This window comes from Lithobates pipiens, unplaced genomic scaffold (genome assembly GCF_037356315.1).
Source record: "Lithobates pipiens isolate NorthernLeopardFrog02 unplaced genomic scaffold, aLitPip1_a1.2 Scaffold_18, whole genome shotgun sequence".
Taxonomy (NCBI): domain Eukaryota; kingdom Metazoa; phylum Chordata; class Amphibia; order Anura; family Ranidae; genus Lithobates; species Lithobates pipiens.
The window spans coordinates 158,928,840-158,947,903 of NW_027507758.1; the positions used below are offsets into that span (position 1 = coordinate 158,928,840).

Below are 19,064 nucleotides of genomic sequence, written 5' to 3' on the forward strand. Positions count from 1 at the left end.
AGCATGAGGGAGGCAGAGCAAATAGCTGGAGACAGAATACTGAGAACTGAGAAATTAAAGACTGCTGATCGCTCAGTGCCCCCCCCCCCCAATACTTACCTGAGCCCAGTCTCAATCCAGAGTTGTGCCCAAAAGCAGAAGCTCTCTCCTCCTCCTCAATGGACATGGAGGCAGCAGAGGGAGTCAATCAAATCCTGTTAGGAGGGAGTGGGGGGGGGGGGGTAGGGCAGAACCATGCTGTGTGTGTTAATGGACACACAGAGCCCAGTTGGGGATAAAGACCATGAGTGCCCCCATAAGCAAACAGCTTCCTATGGTGGCACTCAGAAGCGGAGAGGAGCCAGAAGCACCATCAGGGGACCCTAGAATATGAGGGTCAGAGGTTGGTCTGTGCAAAACTATTGCACAGAGAAGGTAAATATAACATGATTGTTATTTTAAACAAAAAAAATGTACCTCTACAATTACTTTAAGGTCAATATCATTGAATATGAGGCCAATTACCTCTGAAAAAGAATGACCAAGGCTGACAAGTGATCCCTGATGGTCCACTCCTAGCCAGAGAAATAAATGTTGCAAAGGTGAAAAATTTCCCTAGTGCCACACCCACCAAAAAAGGTTTTCAGGTTAAGCAGCAGAGCTTTTAAGAAGATTTCTTTAAGTTTAGGACACTAATTAAGCAGGATAGTTAAAAATTAGATTATAGCCCCTAAGGACTTGCCTTCAGTTCTTGTGTGCCTAGTGTTCAATCCTCAGTAAGCAGCAGTAAAACCCATTGTGTATGAAACATTATAAGGAGAACTTATAGGTACTTGGCAGCTGAAAATGCCAAGACCTAGAAAATGTAAAATGCACCACGTCCCACCTATGAGTAATATAAATATTTAACAAGATCCATGGACTTTATAGGCACTAAAATACAGATATAATATATGAAACAGAATTTTACCTTTATTGATACATATTTAAAAACACTGAATTTTAGTGAACAATGACAATGCATAAAAAACACCCTTAGCAGGACATGGTATGTACTGTGAAACATGTTAATCCATCTTTACTATATGTTGCCTTAAGCCAGTAGGCATAGGAATGTTTAACAGTATATACCATGGCCTACTTTTATGCATTGTCATTGTTCACTGATTTCAGGGTTTTAAATATGTATCAATAAAGGTGAAATTAAATTTTTTAGATATATGTATTTTTGTACCTATAAAGTCCATAGATTCTTGTTATAATTGTTTTGCCCATTGTGAATGAATATGAAGTGCAGTGTCCATCAATTGACTATAAAGAAAATTGAAATAACCTTTAATTTATTAATATATATTAACTGTGGCGCTAACTCAAATAAAGTGCAATAGTAAACAAATTGATAATTCACATAATCAATCGAAGTCCATAACCTTTGAGGAAGTCATATGAACAGTGATGTAACATGACAGGAGGACCCTGCTGACATTACTTCGGGTCACAGCTGAGATCGGAAGTCCCTGAATTTATCTGCTGAATGTTTCCATTTTAAATGTAAATTGCCGCTTTGAATAAATAAATGTATATGGAATTACTACACTATGGGGATCTCCATTTATCTTGTATGACTCTTCCATGGAGGGGACCAAGGAAGATGTATTTTCCACAGTGGGAGAACATGGCTATATTTTTTATCATCCCCAACCACTGCCTATACCAGGGAAATGCAATTACTGGACCTCCAGCTGTTGTAGAAGTCCCATGAGGCATAGCACGACTCTGACAGCCTCAAGCATGATACCCAGAGGCATGATGGGACTTGTAGTTAGGCAATTAGCGGACCTCCAGCTGTTGCCAATCGCTGGCCTATACCTTTGCCTGGTTTGGTGCTCCGAGGAGAAGAGTGGAGCAGAGATTGCCATTAAGGTTAACAATAACCAGAAGCGCTACTAGACCTGCTGGGGTCTTTATTTGTGGTGAGAGGCTGGGGGACACTATTGGTGGATTGCAGATGGAGGAAGCAAGTGTCACTACACGTTATAAGAATTGAGGTCTTTCCTGCACTTGATTGTTGCACATCTACCATCATTTTTTTTTCTTTGAATGCACAAGCACTTTTTTTTTCAATTTTTGACTCAATGAATTTCATTTGTCTTTCACATGCACTTCTTTGCACATATATACATTTTGACTGTTATTTCACTGATTGGACTGCAGTTTTGGACTTGACTGAACTTTGCGTTAGTGCCACATTATATAAATAAATGGTTACTGTTTTGTGGGGGACAAGCTTAACGTCGGCTGCCACTCCCTGAGGTTTGGGATTTACTTTGGTTTGCCCATTCGTTTTTTTCAACTTTTAACCTTTAATTTATATTCATTCTACTGCAGTTCACTTGCATGACAGAGCTATCAAGATTGTCCTGTATATCATTGAGGAATTGCTCCTCTTCCTCTGCCTTTGGGTGATCAATGAGGTACTTTTATTTTTTTATTTTTTTTTTCATAAATAGCATACTTCCTTAATTAAAATTTGTGACATTTCCAGTAAATTATGGTCATATTCAGTTGGACGGCAGATAGATGAAACAATTGGTTTCTTTGATAAGTGATGCACAAAACAGTCCCATCTCATCACCATGCAAAGATGGAGTTGTCATTAGTACCTTTAAGAAAAAGAAAAAGAAAACAAAAAAAACACACATTAAGCCACTTGCAATCCACAAAATCTGGCGGCCATTTTTTTGGGCTGAAGATAATATGCAATATCAACTATCATCAGCATTAGTGTACCTAGTATGCCCATAGATGTGAGGGTTTCCTGCAAACCTGAGCATTTTTCATAGTTAGTAAGGTTGAATAAATACACCAATTACATAGGTTGGACTGGATGATCTAGTGTATGTGTGTTCATGTCGATAATCATTTCCCATATCCCTGTATATAGTGTTCACTAAGATGCATGTCCAGGAATCTTAAAATGAATCAATACTTTCTGCCGACACCACCGATTGTGGAAGAGAGTTTTACATTCTTACAGCCCTGACAGTGAAAAACCCCCTGCGCAGCTTAAGGTTAAACCACTTCTTTTCCAATCTCATTGAGTGGTCCCTTGAATATTTAGTTTTCTTACGCTGGGATCACCATTGACATTAGTAGATGGCCATCTCATCTCCTCTCAATCGTCTCTTCCCCAGTGACAATAAATTTAGTGCTTGTAGTCATTTCACATAATTGGAGGTCCCCCAGTCCTGGTATTATTTTGTTGCCCTTCTCTGGACTCTCTCCAGTTCCAGCATATTCTTCCTGAGGATTGGTGACCAGAACTGGACAGAATACCCCAGCTGTGGCCGAACCAGAGTTTAATACCGTGGCAGGATTAGAGTTTTATCTCTGCAGCAAATTCCCTTTTTAATGCATGCTAATAGTCTGCTAGCTTTCCTTGCTGCAGCTTGAAATTGCATGCTATTGCTCAGTCTGTCTTCAACTAGGACCCCCATATCTTTCTCCATCCTGGATTCCCACAGAGGTTCTCCCCCTAGTGAATAATTTGCCTTTATATTTTTAGCCCCCAAGTGCATTACTTTACACTTTTCAATATTAAACCTCATTTGCCATGTAGTTGCACACCCCATTATTTTATCAAGGACTTCCTGTAAAAATGTTATATCCTGCTGTGAAGCTATTGCCCTACTTATTTTTGTGAAGTCAGCAAAAACTTAGATTTAGCTATTTTTTACCAACCTCTATATCAGTAATGAATGAATTAAACAGAATTGGTCCCAGGACAGAGCCTTAGGGTACCACATTTATCACTCCAGGCCGACCTGAGTGCACGTTATTACCACTTTTAGGAGATGCCCCTGTAACCAGTTTTCTACCCAAGAACAAACCCTATGGTCCATGCCTACAGACCTCAGTTTGTAGATTAGGAATCTATTGGGAACTATATCAAATGCTTTTGCAAAATTCAGATATACTACATCCATAGGCCTTCCCCTATCTAGATGACAGCTCAGTTCCCCATTGAATGTTAACAGATGGGTTAACAAAAGGATGTTCTTGCCAAACCAATGCTGATTACTACTAATAATACAGTTTTTATCAGCAATTTTTATCTTTTACTCCCATTAAAAAAAAAATATATATATATATATATCATACTAGGAGTTAGTGAGAGTGCCTTAGGAAAATACTCAGAAGTATATACACAAAAATAGATAATATAAATATCTATATGATTTTTAAAAGGGAGTCTGGGTACTGCTGCATAGGTGGGTATATGTCGGTGAACGTGGAGTAAAAAAATGTTGTACAAATAAAAACATGGTGAAAGTTTTGTTTATTCTTAGAGGCAAGTATACTTATGCAACTTTACAAACTGCCAATATCTCAACACAGCTTTGAAAAATAATGTATTTAATGTGAAACTACAATAAAACAAACAAACAATTATGATCAATGCTATTAGTAATTCTAGAAATTACATAAATTCTAAGTGCTTTTTAAGGATGGAATAGGTAGCGAAAGGCACTAGCTTATTTTTTAGAAGCCTCATATCTTTCAGACACATTCTGCCAGTTGATAACATTCCAGATGGCTTTCAGGTAGTCTGGTCTAACATTTTTATACTGCAGGTAGTAAGCATGCTCCCATACATCAATGCCCAGAAGAGGAATAAGACCTGTGAGGAATAAAATAGGAAACAGCATTACAAAAGAGCATCTGCTTCATACAAGAGCTGGATAGGTTTGGGAAATTGGGCAGATTTTCTAATCTCTATCTATCTATCTATCTATATAGAGGAGGAGTTAGCATATTGCAAATAAAAAGCTCACACAGCTAACAAATTAATGTTGGCGGTGAATGCTCCAAAACTAGAGAGCAGGAAGGGATTTTCCTATCTCTCAATGATTCCTATAAACTTTAATATATAAAGGGAAGGGACGATCAAGCTAAAAATGTTGGTCAAGTCCAGCATAGTGCAATAAGTCAAAATATCTTAAGAATTAGAAATGGTAGTTGATGTCAGTTAGAGTTGGGAGAACGGTACGGGCCAAGCAAATGTTCGGTCCGAACATCGCCTGTTCGGCGAACAACCAGATTTGCAGGGCATTCGGCATGTGTGTGCCCTGCCGAACACCCTGCAATGTACTGCGCACTGCACAGTTCATTCTAAGCCCTGATTGGACAAAGCTTTGCCCAAACAGGGGCGCAGTGAATAGCTGGTTGTTAAGTAGCAGGTCGGGAAGCTAGCCTGGCACCCCCCTCCTGAACCATACCAGGCCACATGCCGTCAACATGGGGGGTGGGTGCTTTGTGGGGGTGGGGACAAGGGCCTCATCCCTATAACCCTGGGCTGTGGGGGTCTGCGGGCAGAGGGCTTATTGGAATCTGGAAGTCCTCTTTAACCAGGCGGCCCCCAGATGCTAGGTCCCCCCTTTACGTGCACGAGTATGAGGTACCCCTACCTATTCACCAAAAAGTGTCAAAAAGTAATAAAAAAAACAGGACAGTTTGACAATTCCTTTATTAAATAATTAAAAAAAAAAACCCACACACAATGTCCCCGATGTAGATCCATTGTCAAATACAACATAATCTGCGCCGGAAAAAAACAAAAACATATAGGCAAGGACTAGAGAACATGGCAATGTCACCTGGTGCACCTGTCACTTCACCGACCAGTGCATGTTGGGTCCGTGACGTTACAAGGGGGGTGGGGCCAAGAGGTGACGGCGCCAGATGGCCCCACTCTTACTTATATAAGAAATGTCAAATGGCAAGCCAGCCATTCAGCAGTTTGCCTTAGTAGACAGCGGAGCGTTCCAGCATACTCACTCCCCCCCCCCCCCCAGTCCGGCAGGAGTCGTGATTGGCGATGGATCTACATCGGGGTACAATGTTCACCCACCCGCATCACCAAGTTCTGTTAATGTGAGAACTACAAATACCAACAGCCTTTGAGGCTGCCAGCTTGTATTTCTCAATGTGCTACCATTTGAGCACTAGAGGTAGTTCATTGAAGCTTCCCATCAATGTGTAATTGCCTGCTCGTACAGGGTACAAGTAGACAACTTACACAGATAGCCTGCAATTGCACCTACGATCTGAAAAAAATGTGCATTTACTATTTTTTTTTTAATAAATGAACTTATCCTTTAATGAATGTGGCCTGCTAGACACAGGAGAAAATAGTCCTAATGAAAAAGGCAGATTGTGAAACAAAACTTAAGAAATCTGTGCTTTTGGCAATAGTAGAAATACACCAATTAATGGAAGTATTTGTAAAAAAAAAAAAAAAAAAAAAAAAAAAAAAAGTTTTGACTTGCAGAGTGTAAATCCCTGCAGAGCTGGCAATTCAACAACTAAGATCAGAAGAAAAATGTACATCATTTGGAGATAAAGATGTGGACTCTTTGAGCAAAAAAGTGTCCCCCACCTGTTGTTCCTTGCAGAGGATCTTGGTTAGCACAGGCGGTAACTTGTAAGCGGTTAGATTCTTTGTTATAACCAAGCCAGCCCCATCCGGATCCCTGAACTGCCACTGACATGGTTGTAAGTTTATCTTTAAACTTCTCGAAAGAACCAAAGTCTCTTGTTATGGCTTTCAAAAGTTCACCTAGTAAAGACAAACATACAATGACAAACACGTAAATGCAGCATCTAATACACATTGGTAGCATATGTAGGTTTTACCTAGAATTTAACACTGGGGTCCACTCCACTGAGGTTTCATTTCCCAATTCAGGGACTTGTGCATTGAGTTTACTAACTGGGCCTTTTATAAAAGGTGAAACCACAGTTAAGAAATTCCTCTCTAGCTGAACTGTATACATTGCAAGAATTTTTAACTTTATTGCACATAATTATGTGCTTCTGTTTTGAAGTTAGTAATATATGCCTTCACCATTTAAAAATGCAATGTTCCCGGGAAGGTTTAGCCTTCACTGTAACCACCTTACCAGTCAGTTTTGAAATAAATTCTGCAATTTCAGAATTCCTTTGTGCATGTTAATACAGATACTTTCTAATGTTTTATGTTAAGAGTGACTGTAATTTGAAATTAAGATCTGTGCAGACCTATAGGAAAAATAAAACAGATCACATAAACTAAAGGTTTGGAATTATATTGTGTCCTGTACATCAGTGGTTTTTAACTTTGCCATAACTGTCAGTTATTTTGAAGGCCCAGTTGCTCCAATGCATTTTGCATTTCTTGCAGTGCCTTTCATTCTGAATGGCATTCCAACTCACTAAAGCAAAACATGTGCTGCAGCATACTGCTTTAAAACATTTTGTGGCACATCCAGTTTTTGGGACATATTGGGTTACTGGCAGTCTATTGATTTCAATGGACTGTTTCAGCACAATGTGTAATAATGCACTGTACAAATGTAAATGGGCCCTATATGATTTAAGAATGAATTGGTCTATTTAATGCAATTATGACTATGGTATGTTGAATTTGGTACGGAGACTATAAGTATATGTGATGCTAAAATAAAAAAGGTCATTCTCATTTGGGTCTCTTTATATTGAATTGGTTTAAAGCAAGAACCTGGACACTCATACACACATTAGAAGAGGAGATACAGTACATACTATTTTAGTACTTTTATTATTAAAGCCCAAGTTTACAAAAATAAATAAATAAAAAATTAGGAAAGAACATTACTTACCTTCAGCGAGATGTGTCCCTTGTGTCCTTGTTTAGTAGAAATCTTCCTCCTCCAATAACCCTCATTTTCATAAACGTACAGTGCAGTGGGGGATTAATAGAACTAAGGGATCAGCGACAGGCACGATTTAAGATTGTTGGACTATGCCCGCGCCCCTTTCTGCCATTCACAGAAGCCAGTACTACAGCTTCTATGAATGGAGGGGGCAGCCCTTTCAATCATCTGCCCACCCTCCATTCTTAGATCCTGTTTTCATAGAAGCTAGAATACTACTTCCATTACTAGAGGAAGTGGGCAGAAAGGGTGGGAATAATTCTGACACTCCTAATGAGTGCCCATGACAGATGCCTTAGTTATTTTAAGCCCCGCCGCAGTAGAAGATTATAGTGGCAGGGGTGAGGGGCATTAGAGGAAGAAGATTTCAAATGAGGACACAGCAACTAAAAAAGGAGACATTTCACTGAAAGTAAGTATTGGTACTTGTGCCAAGTCTGTTTTATTAATATAAATTAGGCTTTAGGAGCTGTCTATATACTGTTCAAATGGATATATAACAATTTTACTAGTATTAAAATTGTCTGTACAATTTTATCCACATTAACATGGTTAATATGGATGAATCTTAAGAGGCACTACAAATCATCCACAGAGATCAGATGGCATAATGGACCGATATTGTAGCCTGGTGGAGCACCCCTACTATCATGTTTGGGGGCCATGCCATGACTATGAACAATGGCGACAAAAATGGTCCTAGCATAAGGAGACCAGAGCAAAGTGCAGGCTCACAACGACCTCAGTAAACAGACCATCGCTGTCAGCCAGTGGTAACGTGTGCGCTGGCCGAATGAACTAGCAGCTCTAAGCAGACAGGCAGCTTGCGGGAGATCATGGTGGGGAGAGAGGAGGAAGAGGAAACAGCTGGTCAAAAATTACCTCTCCAGATGCCATCACCAGTTACAAGCAAACAAAAAATGAAGAACATTTGTGTCCAATATAAAATTGTTACAAAAACCCACACTATTGATAATACATATATTAGAATTAAATTACAAAGCATTAATATGTAAAATCCATAGAAAAAAATATTTATATAAAACTTATGTGAGCAAAGAGATAATATATATAACAAAAAAAAATAAAAAATAAAAAAAAACAAACACACACAGCGCGAGTATTAGTAAACACATCAATACATACAGTAGATAGTGAATGAAAATGTGCTTGCACAATGGAACCACTGGGTGTCACTAAAGTACAGTTAAATCTTGTGATACTAATGGAGCTTGGAAGAAAACCCAACAGCAGAAGGATATAAGTTAACAAAAATGATCCTCAAATGGCTACAAAAATACACTATAAAAATAGTTCTACACTCAGACCCCTTTCACACTGGAGACATTTTTCAGGCACTAAAGCGCTAAAAATAGCGCCTGAAAACTGCCTCCCCTGCAGCACCAGTGTGAAAGCCTGAGTGCTTTCACACTGGGGTGCTGCGCTTGCAGGTGGTTAGAAAATGTCCTGCAAGCAGCATATTTGGAGCGGTGTATACAGCGCTCCTCCACCACCCCTGCCCATTGAAATGAAAGGGGCACCACTTGTCAAAGCACCTGCAAAGCGCTTCAGCAGCATTTAACCCTTTCTTCGGTCGCTAGTGGGGGTTAAAAGTGCCCCGCTAGTGGCCGAAAAGCGCAGCTAAAATGACGGTAAAGCGCAGCTAAAACTAGCAGCGCTTTGCCGCTAATGCAGAGCAGTACCAGTGTCAAAGGGGTAAATTCACACCAAATGCGGTAGAACTGCATTCGGCAGCTATTCCATCGCAATCCCACTGCATGGACAAATTGTCTTGGTCTTCTATGTGCCCGTTTCACCCCACTATGATATGGTGGTGTACGGGCTCGGGTTGAAAAAACTTTTATCAGTGCAAGGCAATCCACTGTGTAGCAACTGTTGTGAAACAACCCTAAAGGTTTATCACCCAATGCATTCTCTGCATTAAAGCGGAGTTCCACCCAAAAGTGGAACTTTCACTTATTTGTCTCCTCTCTCCCTTCGGTTTCACAATTGCCACTTTTTTGGGGGGGGGGGGGGACAGGATGCTTTTCCCACTTCCGTGACATCACCACGGGACTCCCTCCTCCTCTCTCTGTCGCCGGGCCAGTAGGAGAGAGGAGAAGAACTGGGCCTCGCGCATGCACAGTAGGGTTCCCGGCGTGAAGCCGTAAGGCTACACTGCCGGGTACCCTTACCCACAATGGCGGCGGCAGCACCCAGCAGCTGCTGGAAACATCAGCTCTGGTGGCAGCATTGTTGGACTTCAGGACAGGCAAGTGTCCTATTGTTAAAAGCCAGCAGCTGCAGTATGTGTAGCTGCTGGCTTTTTTTTTTTTTTTTTTTGGCCAGAACACCGCTTTAAGGAGTAAAAAAAAAAATATATACTTACACTGCCTGTCCTCTCTCCCCCCCCACCTCCCACAGGCGCCCCCCCCCCCCCCACCTCTTCCTGCTCTCACTAGCTCTTCTGAGAGCAGGAGCCATTGGTTGCTGTCAATTAAATCCTGTGAGGAGGGAGTGGGGGCAGGGGTTGGCCACGCTGTGTGTGGGTCTATGGACCCGCACAGCCCAGCTTGGGAGCGCACCTGAATGTGTGCCCCCCTTTAGCAAGCAGCTTGCTATGGTGGCACAGGCAGAGGAGGCTGAGCCAAGAGCATTGGCAGGGGACCCCTGAAGAGGGACCACTGTACAATAACAGAGCAAGCACCTATTAATTCAGAATGGTAAAAGAGGGTATATATGCATTTCTTATTATCTATGACAGACTGTAACCTGAAATCACACCTTTCACAACTAAATTTCTCATATTTAGAAAGTCCAAGAGGTTGTTGTGGTAGAGGTGATGCTTTTGGCTTGTTAGAGGTTATAATATTGGAGATACAGCTCAGCTTCCAGAAAGTGGTTTTATCTGGTAAAATACTAATAAGAATAGGGTCTCTTTTCAGGATACCCAGTGTTTGTCTAGAATTCAAATAATCTGGGGAGATGGGTACAGCACTTTAACTGTTCACTTTGTCATGTTGAAGTGGTTGTAAACCTCAGACATGAAATATGAACATCTTCTATACTGTGCACTTGTCTCTATCCAAAGCACGGAGTGGAATTTCTCTCTGCTGTCATGTTCCTCTGTTATCTGGATGGATTACTTCTGACAGGTTTTCCTGACAAGAGAGAAAAAGGTGAAGGGGAAAGCTCCAGCACACAGACTGTGAATCATATCCTTAGCTCTTCGTGTTTTTGTGTGCTGTAGAGCGGGATATGCGCCTTACCGCCAATCATAGCTTAAAGCTCTCCTCACTGAGATCTGTACTGTAAGACTTTAGATCTCTGACCCCTGCTGCTAGAGGTAAGAAACAAAATCCTTTGCTGTGTGCTTTTAGAATTGTCTACAGAAAAGAATGCTGCAGATAAACAGGTACAATGTACCTGGCCCCTAGACCAGGGAGAATTTTTTTGAATGTAGACAACAGATTCTTTATATCCCATTTCTTTAAACCTATCCAATCGTTTTTACATGTTAACATATTTATATTAATTCATATAATATTATATATATATATATATATATATATATATATATATTAATTACACACACACTGTATATATGATCAGTATGCGTTTTATACCAATTTTATGTTGACCACAAATGTCTAATTGTCTGCAACTGGCAATGGCAGTAGGAGCAACAGGACAGTTCATTTTTGATCACCCTTTTAATCTTCCTTCCCCGCCAGGATCTCCTGCAGGTTGTCTAAGTTGACATCAGTCTTTTTCAGAAAGTTCAAAGTTGTTATTTTTTTATATTACAAAAAAATATATTAACCAGCAAAAAAATCTTTATTGAAAAGGAAGGCAGGAGAGGGTTGCAACTTGCTTATGCAGCAATGCTATACTGGCAACAGCAGTGCTTTCATACACTACTACCTGCTGTTACATCAGTAAGTTACTACTCCCATCTCCGTGCCATTCAGCACTCTGAGCAGGGAGTGCTAATTTGCTGATATAACAGCAAGTAGTGTTGGCTGAGATATCACTAATAACACAGCAAAACCCTGGATAAGCTTTCAGTCTGTTGCTGGACATTGCCGGATCACTGTGGATATTGGTAGTATTTAAAGCGGTAGTAAACTGCAAAGAAAAAAAAAAAAACTACAAGACAATAGCATAATGTGCTAGTATGCATTGCATACTAGCACATTATGAAATACTTACCTTAGAACGAAGCCCTGCAGTGGCGCCCGGTCACTGCTAACGGAGCTAACATGTTCCCTCTGTGTTTTTTTCTGGGATAACTGGCTCGGGCGCTGTGATGAGGTCACTCCTGCGCATGCGCGTGGGAGCCCTCCATTCCGGCAGGATACACTGGACCTACAGAGTGCATGCGCCACTGATGTCAGCGGCAGGATGCAGGATCAATTTCTCCTAAACTGTGCAAGTTTAGGAGATATTCTTTTTATCTACAGGTAAGCCTTATTATAGGCTTACCTGTGGGTAAAAAAAAAATATATATATTGCTTACTAAACATGGGAGATTGCTCGATCAACATAGGCACCATTCAGGGAACATGCCCCATGTTATCAGTGAAGCAAAATGTTCTGATTGGACAAGGAGGAGATCGTGTGGTCACCTCAAGTCTCTCCATCTCATCCAATCAGACAACGCTTTGCATTCATTGAGAAAATGGAAAGTGTTCCCTGAATGGCGCCCCATTCTATTTAAAGTTTATGTGAACCCCAACAATGAACTTCTCTTATATGGTCCCATTTGGGCTGTTAAATATTAAGATGAAAAGTGTTTGCTATATCCGTTTGAGAAAGTAAAAATACATTTTTTAATCTTGCTAAAAATCTTGTGAGCAAATAACTTCTTGTGCTTTCTACCTGTGCTTACTTTTATAAATCACATTGTTGTCAGAAGACTACAGAACCATACCCTACTGTTATGAAAAACTGCAGAGGGACAGAGTTCCCTAGTCCTATCTAATTTCTGTTGTCCTGATACAGAAGAGGGAGTGTTGCCATTCTAGGACTGAAACTGTGTTACTGGTAGAATAGTCAGGTGAAAAAATAAAAATAAAACACATCTGAGGACTGGTAAACTGCAATATATTAAGTATGTTTTTTAGGTGTAGTTATGCACTGACCTTGGGGTTCTCCCCCGCCGCTGGGAGAGAGGTTTGTCCAGAAAATTGAGTGATTTACATGGCCTCCACCATTAAATTTAAGAGCAGGCTGGAGGGAAATCTGAGCAGTAACATCTCCTACAAAAAGTAATGATTATTCGTTAACACATAAAAATATTCTAAAAACACACACACACACACACACACACTGTATTTTATATCCTTATCTACTTTTCTACCAGCGTCATTCCTAAAAGTTGGCTCGTAGAACAAGATTTTAAATTAACAAAAGCTTATTGGCGAAGCATGCTTTCAGAAGTGGCGTGCGCCACATGAACAGAACAGAAAGGACTGTTTCAGGTCCATGCGCGCCAATTTCTTTTTCAGAGTGGAACAGAAATTAGCACAGGTCAGCACCGGATTAACAAAAGGAATACAGCAGTTTTCCATATTGAAAACTGATGCAGATTCCCACCAGGTGCGACAAAGTCATATGGGATGCAAGCTGTCAGCAGCCATTTTCAAGAAAAAGCAAGGTGTAAACAGGACTGTAAGCTATCTATTTTATTTAGGGACAGGGGCTCTGACTGACGTTTTGAATTTACAGTTACATTTCTGGGATGCTGGAATTGCCAACTGTCACATTTGCTTGTGTCCTCATCCAAACTGTAAAACCATTAAATGGCTGGTGTCATAACTGATCACATGTGCAACATCATGGCAGTTACTGATCAAACAAAGCAGCTTCCTTGTCTGTAAAGTATATAAGGGTTTAGTTCCACTTTAAGGTTGTCAACAGATAGTCCTCTACAAATTTGGCAGCGCCTAAAAATATAGATCAACTGGGCATGTGCAGAGCAGGGTGAGACAGTGTGTTACTGCATTATAAACAGTATAAGCACTTATTTTTAATGTTTAGCATAGCTATACCTGCAAAAGGGGTCAGCCTGAAGTTCCACTTTAACCACTAGCCAACCAGCTGCCACAGTTATACTGCGGCACGTTGGCACGGTTGCGCAATCACCATAGCTGTACGTCGCTCCTTTAAGATGTGACAGCAGGCACGCGCCGCGTGTCCCCGGAGCCGATGTTTGTGCCCGGTGGGGTACAATGGCCGCCGAGTACCCGTGATCGCTCATGAGAGGGAGAACCGGGATCTGTGTGTTTAAACACACAAATTCCGGTTCTCTTAGGGGAGAGGAGAGAGATTGTGTGTTCATGCTAAGCATGAATACTGATCTCTCTACTCCCCTAGTCAGACCCATTCCTAGAGCTGGGCGATTTTCTCAAAAAAAATAAAAAATTATAAAAAATAAAAAACCCTCGATTCACAAAGTTTTTTTTTTTTTTTTCTTCATGTACACCACACCAGTCCTGAGGAGCTGCGGGCAGGAGTTTTTAGGTGAGGCCGCGGCTTCGGCCTAGACCGCGGCATCCGGCCTTGCTGAGGAAAACTGTTTTTTTTTTATTTGGGATATTAATTATAGCAAAAACTAAAAAATTGTGTTTTTTTCAAAATTGTCATGCTTTTTTTTGTTTATAGCGCAAAAAATAAATTACAGATGTGATCAAATAACACGAAAAGAAAACCCTATTAGTGGGGGGAAAAAAAAGACATATCTTGTTTGGGTACAACGTCGCACAACTACACAATTGTAAGTTGAAGCAACGCAGTATTGCTGTATTGCCCGGTCAGGAAGGGGGCAAATTCTCCCGGGGCTGAAGTGGTTAAGAAAACCATGTAAAAATTATTTGGGTGGGCAAACTAGTTAAGAGTTATTGTCAAATTAACAAATCCACAATGATGCTGACAAATTTGGTCTGGGTATCTACATTTTATCCCTTTTCATTGCCAATGATTGGATCACACATGGAAGCTTTGAAATGGCTAAAACAACTATTATACAAGGCATCTGCTTTCAGAAAATATATGATTAAGTATTGCTCTTGCCAAAAAAAGTTTGATTTTAACAGGAGTGCGAAAAAGTAAAAAAAAAAAAAAAAAAATGGCTCTGCCAACGAAAGTGGTAATGACCATTGGTCACGTAAAGGTTAAAAATATTCTCTTATATTAGCTAATAGGCCAGAAGATGTTTACACAATTCTTTCCTTTCATGGCTATTGAATATAATCTACTACTTTTTCTAAGTATTTTTTTAAATTACTGTTTGCAGCCATTTTCATACCTTTGGCCAAAGCCTCAGCATATTTCTCCTCTGCAATATTTAGGTTGTTGACATAGGCAGCATGATGTTTACTGTGATGGAGCTGCATAATCTCAGCACTGATGTGAGGCTGCAGTGCACCGAAATCATAAGGCAAGTCAGGCAATGTATGTTTCTGTCTCGAGGAAGGGCATCCCAATGCAGGAACAAGTTTAAGGCTTGTTCTGTAAAACAAGACAAAACAAAACAAAAAAAAAAAAAAAAAAAAAAAAAAAAAAACACAAATCTATGTATTCATAGTCTTTATAAAGAGAACAAAACCACAGTCTAATATATCAAAAGTTAGAAACAATATAAACAGATACTGTGCTGATTTAAAAAAAAAAAAAAAAAAAAACAGCTGGAAAACAAAGCTAGGCATGCACGTGTGGTGACGTCTAGAGCGTAAGCTCCACCCTACGTGTTTTGTCACATTTGATGTCATTGGCGGCACGTGGAGCTTACGCTTCACATGCGTTATAACCTAGGAAGCCATCAGATCCTGGGACTAGTGTTTTACTGCTAAGTGCTTGTTGTTTTTACCATTGTGAGTTGTTAGTCATTTATTTTAATAATAAACTGCATATACGGTTTTACATTATTTTTGGCCTTCCCAGTTCTTTTTTTCATATTCCAGTTGAACATCTCATATTACTGAATAGGTGATCCTGGGGACCACAGGTGGAGATGTTGAGGCAATAAAAATTCCCCTACAGATGGCATATATATTAATGCACAAGCTTTCATCACTCTTTGCACAAAGGGTCCAAATGTTCTGGTAAGAGTCTTCTTTATTCAAGGTGGGGGCACACTTGGGTGTTGAGAACATTGCAATAGAAAGATCCCTTCACATAACATTTTTTATGGATTTGGACTTATTTGAGACTATTACGTTTTCTTTTAATTTTTTTTTTTCATTTTATTTTTTTATCTATCAAAGCACACTGGCTACTTTTAGCACGGCAATGTAGATTTAGATATTTTTTAATACATCAAAGCATATCAAAGCATTGCCAAGTTAGCCAGACTAATCCGCAAGGACTTTTATGGATTACATTATCAGAAGTCATTTTAAAGTGTAATTCCAAGCATGTACTGTATGCCCTCACCATGTCACAGACCATCTACTACTAGATGACATGTAACCTCCTCGACAAAAAAATAAACGCTTTACTCCAGGAACTATTGGCATTGAATACTTATATTGGTCCAGCTTGGCACAATATGCATAGCGCATACATGATGGGCCACTAGGAAAGCTGGAAATCTCTGTAGTAGTCTGCACTACTACAATAATTATGATCTTCCAGGTCCTCTGCATATGGCTCCCCTTTTGCACACTGACCACAGGGGTCGCTCTCTTGGCTCTACGGTCACTAACAGAACGTCTTGTCATTTTTTTTCAATTAATACAAGGCGTTTTCTAATTAGATGAGGTGGGGAGGAGGGATATTGCCATCCTGATGATCTGTCACTGGTCACTTACCTTTCCCACTGCTGACCTTAGCCGTCTTGAAGAGCTCTGGTGCCTGAAAATGAATCTAGCTGATAGAACCCCAGGGCTCAAAGATGGGGACCAGGCATCTGACACTCCCAGAAGATTTTTCAGCTACCATAGCTCCACCATCGAACGAAGATTGGCAACATGACAGGTAAGCAATCATTGTTTTCTTTACAAGCAGCCTTTTTTATTTATTTATTTTACCAATCTTTTATAACAAGGATTGTAGCACTTGGTAATTTGATATGTGCGGAATTCCAAAATATTGTGTTATTTTGACTCACCCCACATTACAACTATTTTCTAAAACCACATCCTTTACTTTTATTAATCTCAATGACACCAATGTCAGGAGGGGTGGTTGTTTGTTACTTCCTCTGACACCGGTACGGGGGGGGGGGGGGGTTATATTTTATTACTCCCACTGACCCCAGTGCTGGGGGGGGGGGTCTTTTATTACTCTCACTGACCCCAGTGCTGGGGGGGGGGTTCATTTATTATTCTCACTGACCCCAGTGCTTGGGGTTGCTTTTATTATTCTCACTGACCCCAGTGCTGGGGGGGGGGGGGTGTCTCTTATTATTCTCACTGACCCAAGTGCTAGGGGGTGCTTTTATTATTTTCACTGACCAGTGCTGGGGGGGGGGTATTTTATTACTCTCACTGACCCCAGTGCTGGGGGGGGGGCTCTTTTATTACTCTCACTAACCCCAGTGCTGGGGGGGCACTCTTTTATTACTCTCACTAACCCCAGTGCTGGGGGGCTCTTTTATTACTCTCACTAACCCCAGTGCTGGGGGGGCCCTTTTATTACTCTCACTGACCCCAGTGCTGGGGGGGCTGGTATTTTATTGCTCTCACTGACCCCAGTGCTGGGGGGGGGGGGGGGTGGTATTTTATTACTCTCACTGACCCCTGTGCTGGGGGGGGGGGGGCATTTTATTACTCTCACTGACCCCAGTGCTGGGGGGGGGGTCTTTTATTACTCCCAATCACACCAGTGCTGGGGGGTGTTTTATTACTCTCACTGACCCCAGTGCTGAGAGGGGGGTTCTTTTATTACTCTCACTGGTCAGTCTAAGCAGTGATCTGGCCCTTTGCTTAAAAAGTTTTAGGACTCCTGACTCCAAATGTAAAAATAATAAGCTTTTATATAAACACATATGAGAAGTTTGCAGCATTCCCTAACTATCTGTGTATTGTCCAGGGTACAGCAGGCACTCTGCCCCCTCTGTCCAGGGTACAGCTGGCACTCTGCCCCCTCTGTCCAGGGTACAGCTGGCACTCTGCCCCCTTTGTCCAGGGTACAGCTGGCACTCTGCCCCCTCTGTCCAGGGTACAGCTGGCACTCTGCCGCTTGTATAACGTGCACATTTGTCATCAGTGATCAGACTTTGCTATGACATCGCATGGCACAGTACTGCAGGGTCAGATAAAGCAGGCGGAGAGCTCTGTCACAGATAGCAGACTTAGTAGAAGTACACAGCCCGATGACGGGGATATACTCCAACCCTCTCTACATATCACAACTTGCAGTCACAACACACACACATTCCACACCCCACCAACTTTACCGGACTGCCAGCACTCACCTGCCGCACAGGCTCAGTCTGCAGAGCATGATCTACTAATGTGACAGCACAGTTGGAGAGCTAAAGATTACAACTGCAGAGCATCCAATACAACTAAGTATGACAGCATGACCTTGGTCTAACTCCTCCCACCGCCTCCCCCAACTACTTCCGGTGTTAGAGCGGCCACTGCTGTCATCGCATTACTGCACCGGCTGCTCACTGCCGCTACGTGGCGCTGTGCACCTGTAGCCGAGCAGCGAGATGTTTTGCCTGTCATAGATGTCTATAAGTCATAGAACATCACCACGTGATAGAGGACTTCATCGGTGTTTTTTCTGTTTCATTTATCATTTGCATCCCATTATTTCATGACAAATTGACCGGGTCTGTTTGTGTTAAAGAGTTAGTTCCCATTATAATAACATTTCTAGTGCATTCTAGGCTAGGGGCCAAAATAGTTTTCAAATCATTGTGTGTTGTAAATAATTTAATGTGAAACTTCACCCAAAAGGGGACTTTCCACTTTTACTCCTCCAAACCCCCCTCCTCTCCCATAATTGGAATGTATTTTTTTGGGGGGGGAGTAGGTGCCTGATTTTGACAGGTACCCGGTGATCTGAGCGGAAGTCCGGTCTCTCCTCCTTCCCCCATAGTTTCTTGGGACACATCACAGGTACCAGGAGACTGCGGGAACATTCACGAGGCACAGCACGGCTTTCACATGTGCAGTGGGCAGCCGGATGTGAAGTGGCAAGGAGTCATGGTCAGCTGCCCTCAGTTAAGATGCTGGCACCTGGACCCGAAGACCGGAAAAAAGCCATGTCAGGTGAGGACATCGCTGGATGTTTACAGGGTGTATCTCCACTTTAAAGTGGGGTTACCCCCCAAGCAAAAAATGAAAAGTCAGCAGTTACACATACTGCAGCTGCTGACTTTTAATATTAGGACAC

The 19,064-nt window shown here is 41.4% G+C and overlaps 1 protein-coding gene across 1 annotated transcript; it reads right to left on the bottom strand.

The window, feature by feature from the left end:
- Positions 1–4,301: 4,301 nt before the first annotated feature.
- Positions 4,302–18,296, bottom strand: SOD2 (superoxide dismutase 2). The gene is made up of 5 exons (XM_077486308.1): positions 18,133–18,296; positions 15,022–15,224; positions 12,857–12,973; positions 6,419–6,598; positions 4,302–4,660 (listed from the first exon to the last, which is right to left on the bottom strand). Exons 1-5 carry the CDS (start codon positions 18,159–18,161, stop codon positions 4,515–4,517), a joined length of 675 nt encoding a protein of 224 aa, XP_077342434.1. The 5' UTR covers positions 18,162–18,296; the 3' UTR covers positions 4,302–4,514.
- Positions 18,297–19,064: the final 768 nt, after the last annotated feature.

What these genes read in the sequence shown, in the direction of transcription:
- SOD2 (XM_077486308.1), bottom strand. Translation starts at nt 18,161, where the DNA reads ATGCTCTGCAGACTGAGCCTGTGCGGCAG. An exon ending in AGACTGAGCCTGTGCGGCAG is followed by an intron (nt 15,225 to 18,132) that starts GTGAGTGCTGGC and finishes CTTGTTTTACAG; the next exon opens with AACAAGCCTTAAACTTGTTC. An exon ending in CGGCGGGGGAGAACCCCAAG is followed by an intron (nt 6,599 to 12,856) that starts GTCAGTGCATAA and finishes TGTCTTTACTAG; the next exon opens with GTGAACTTTTGAAAGCCATA.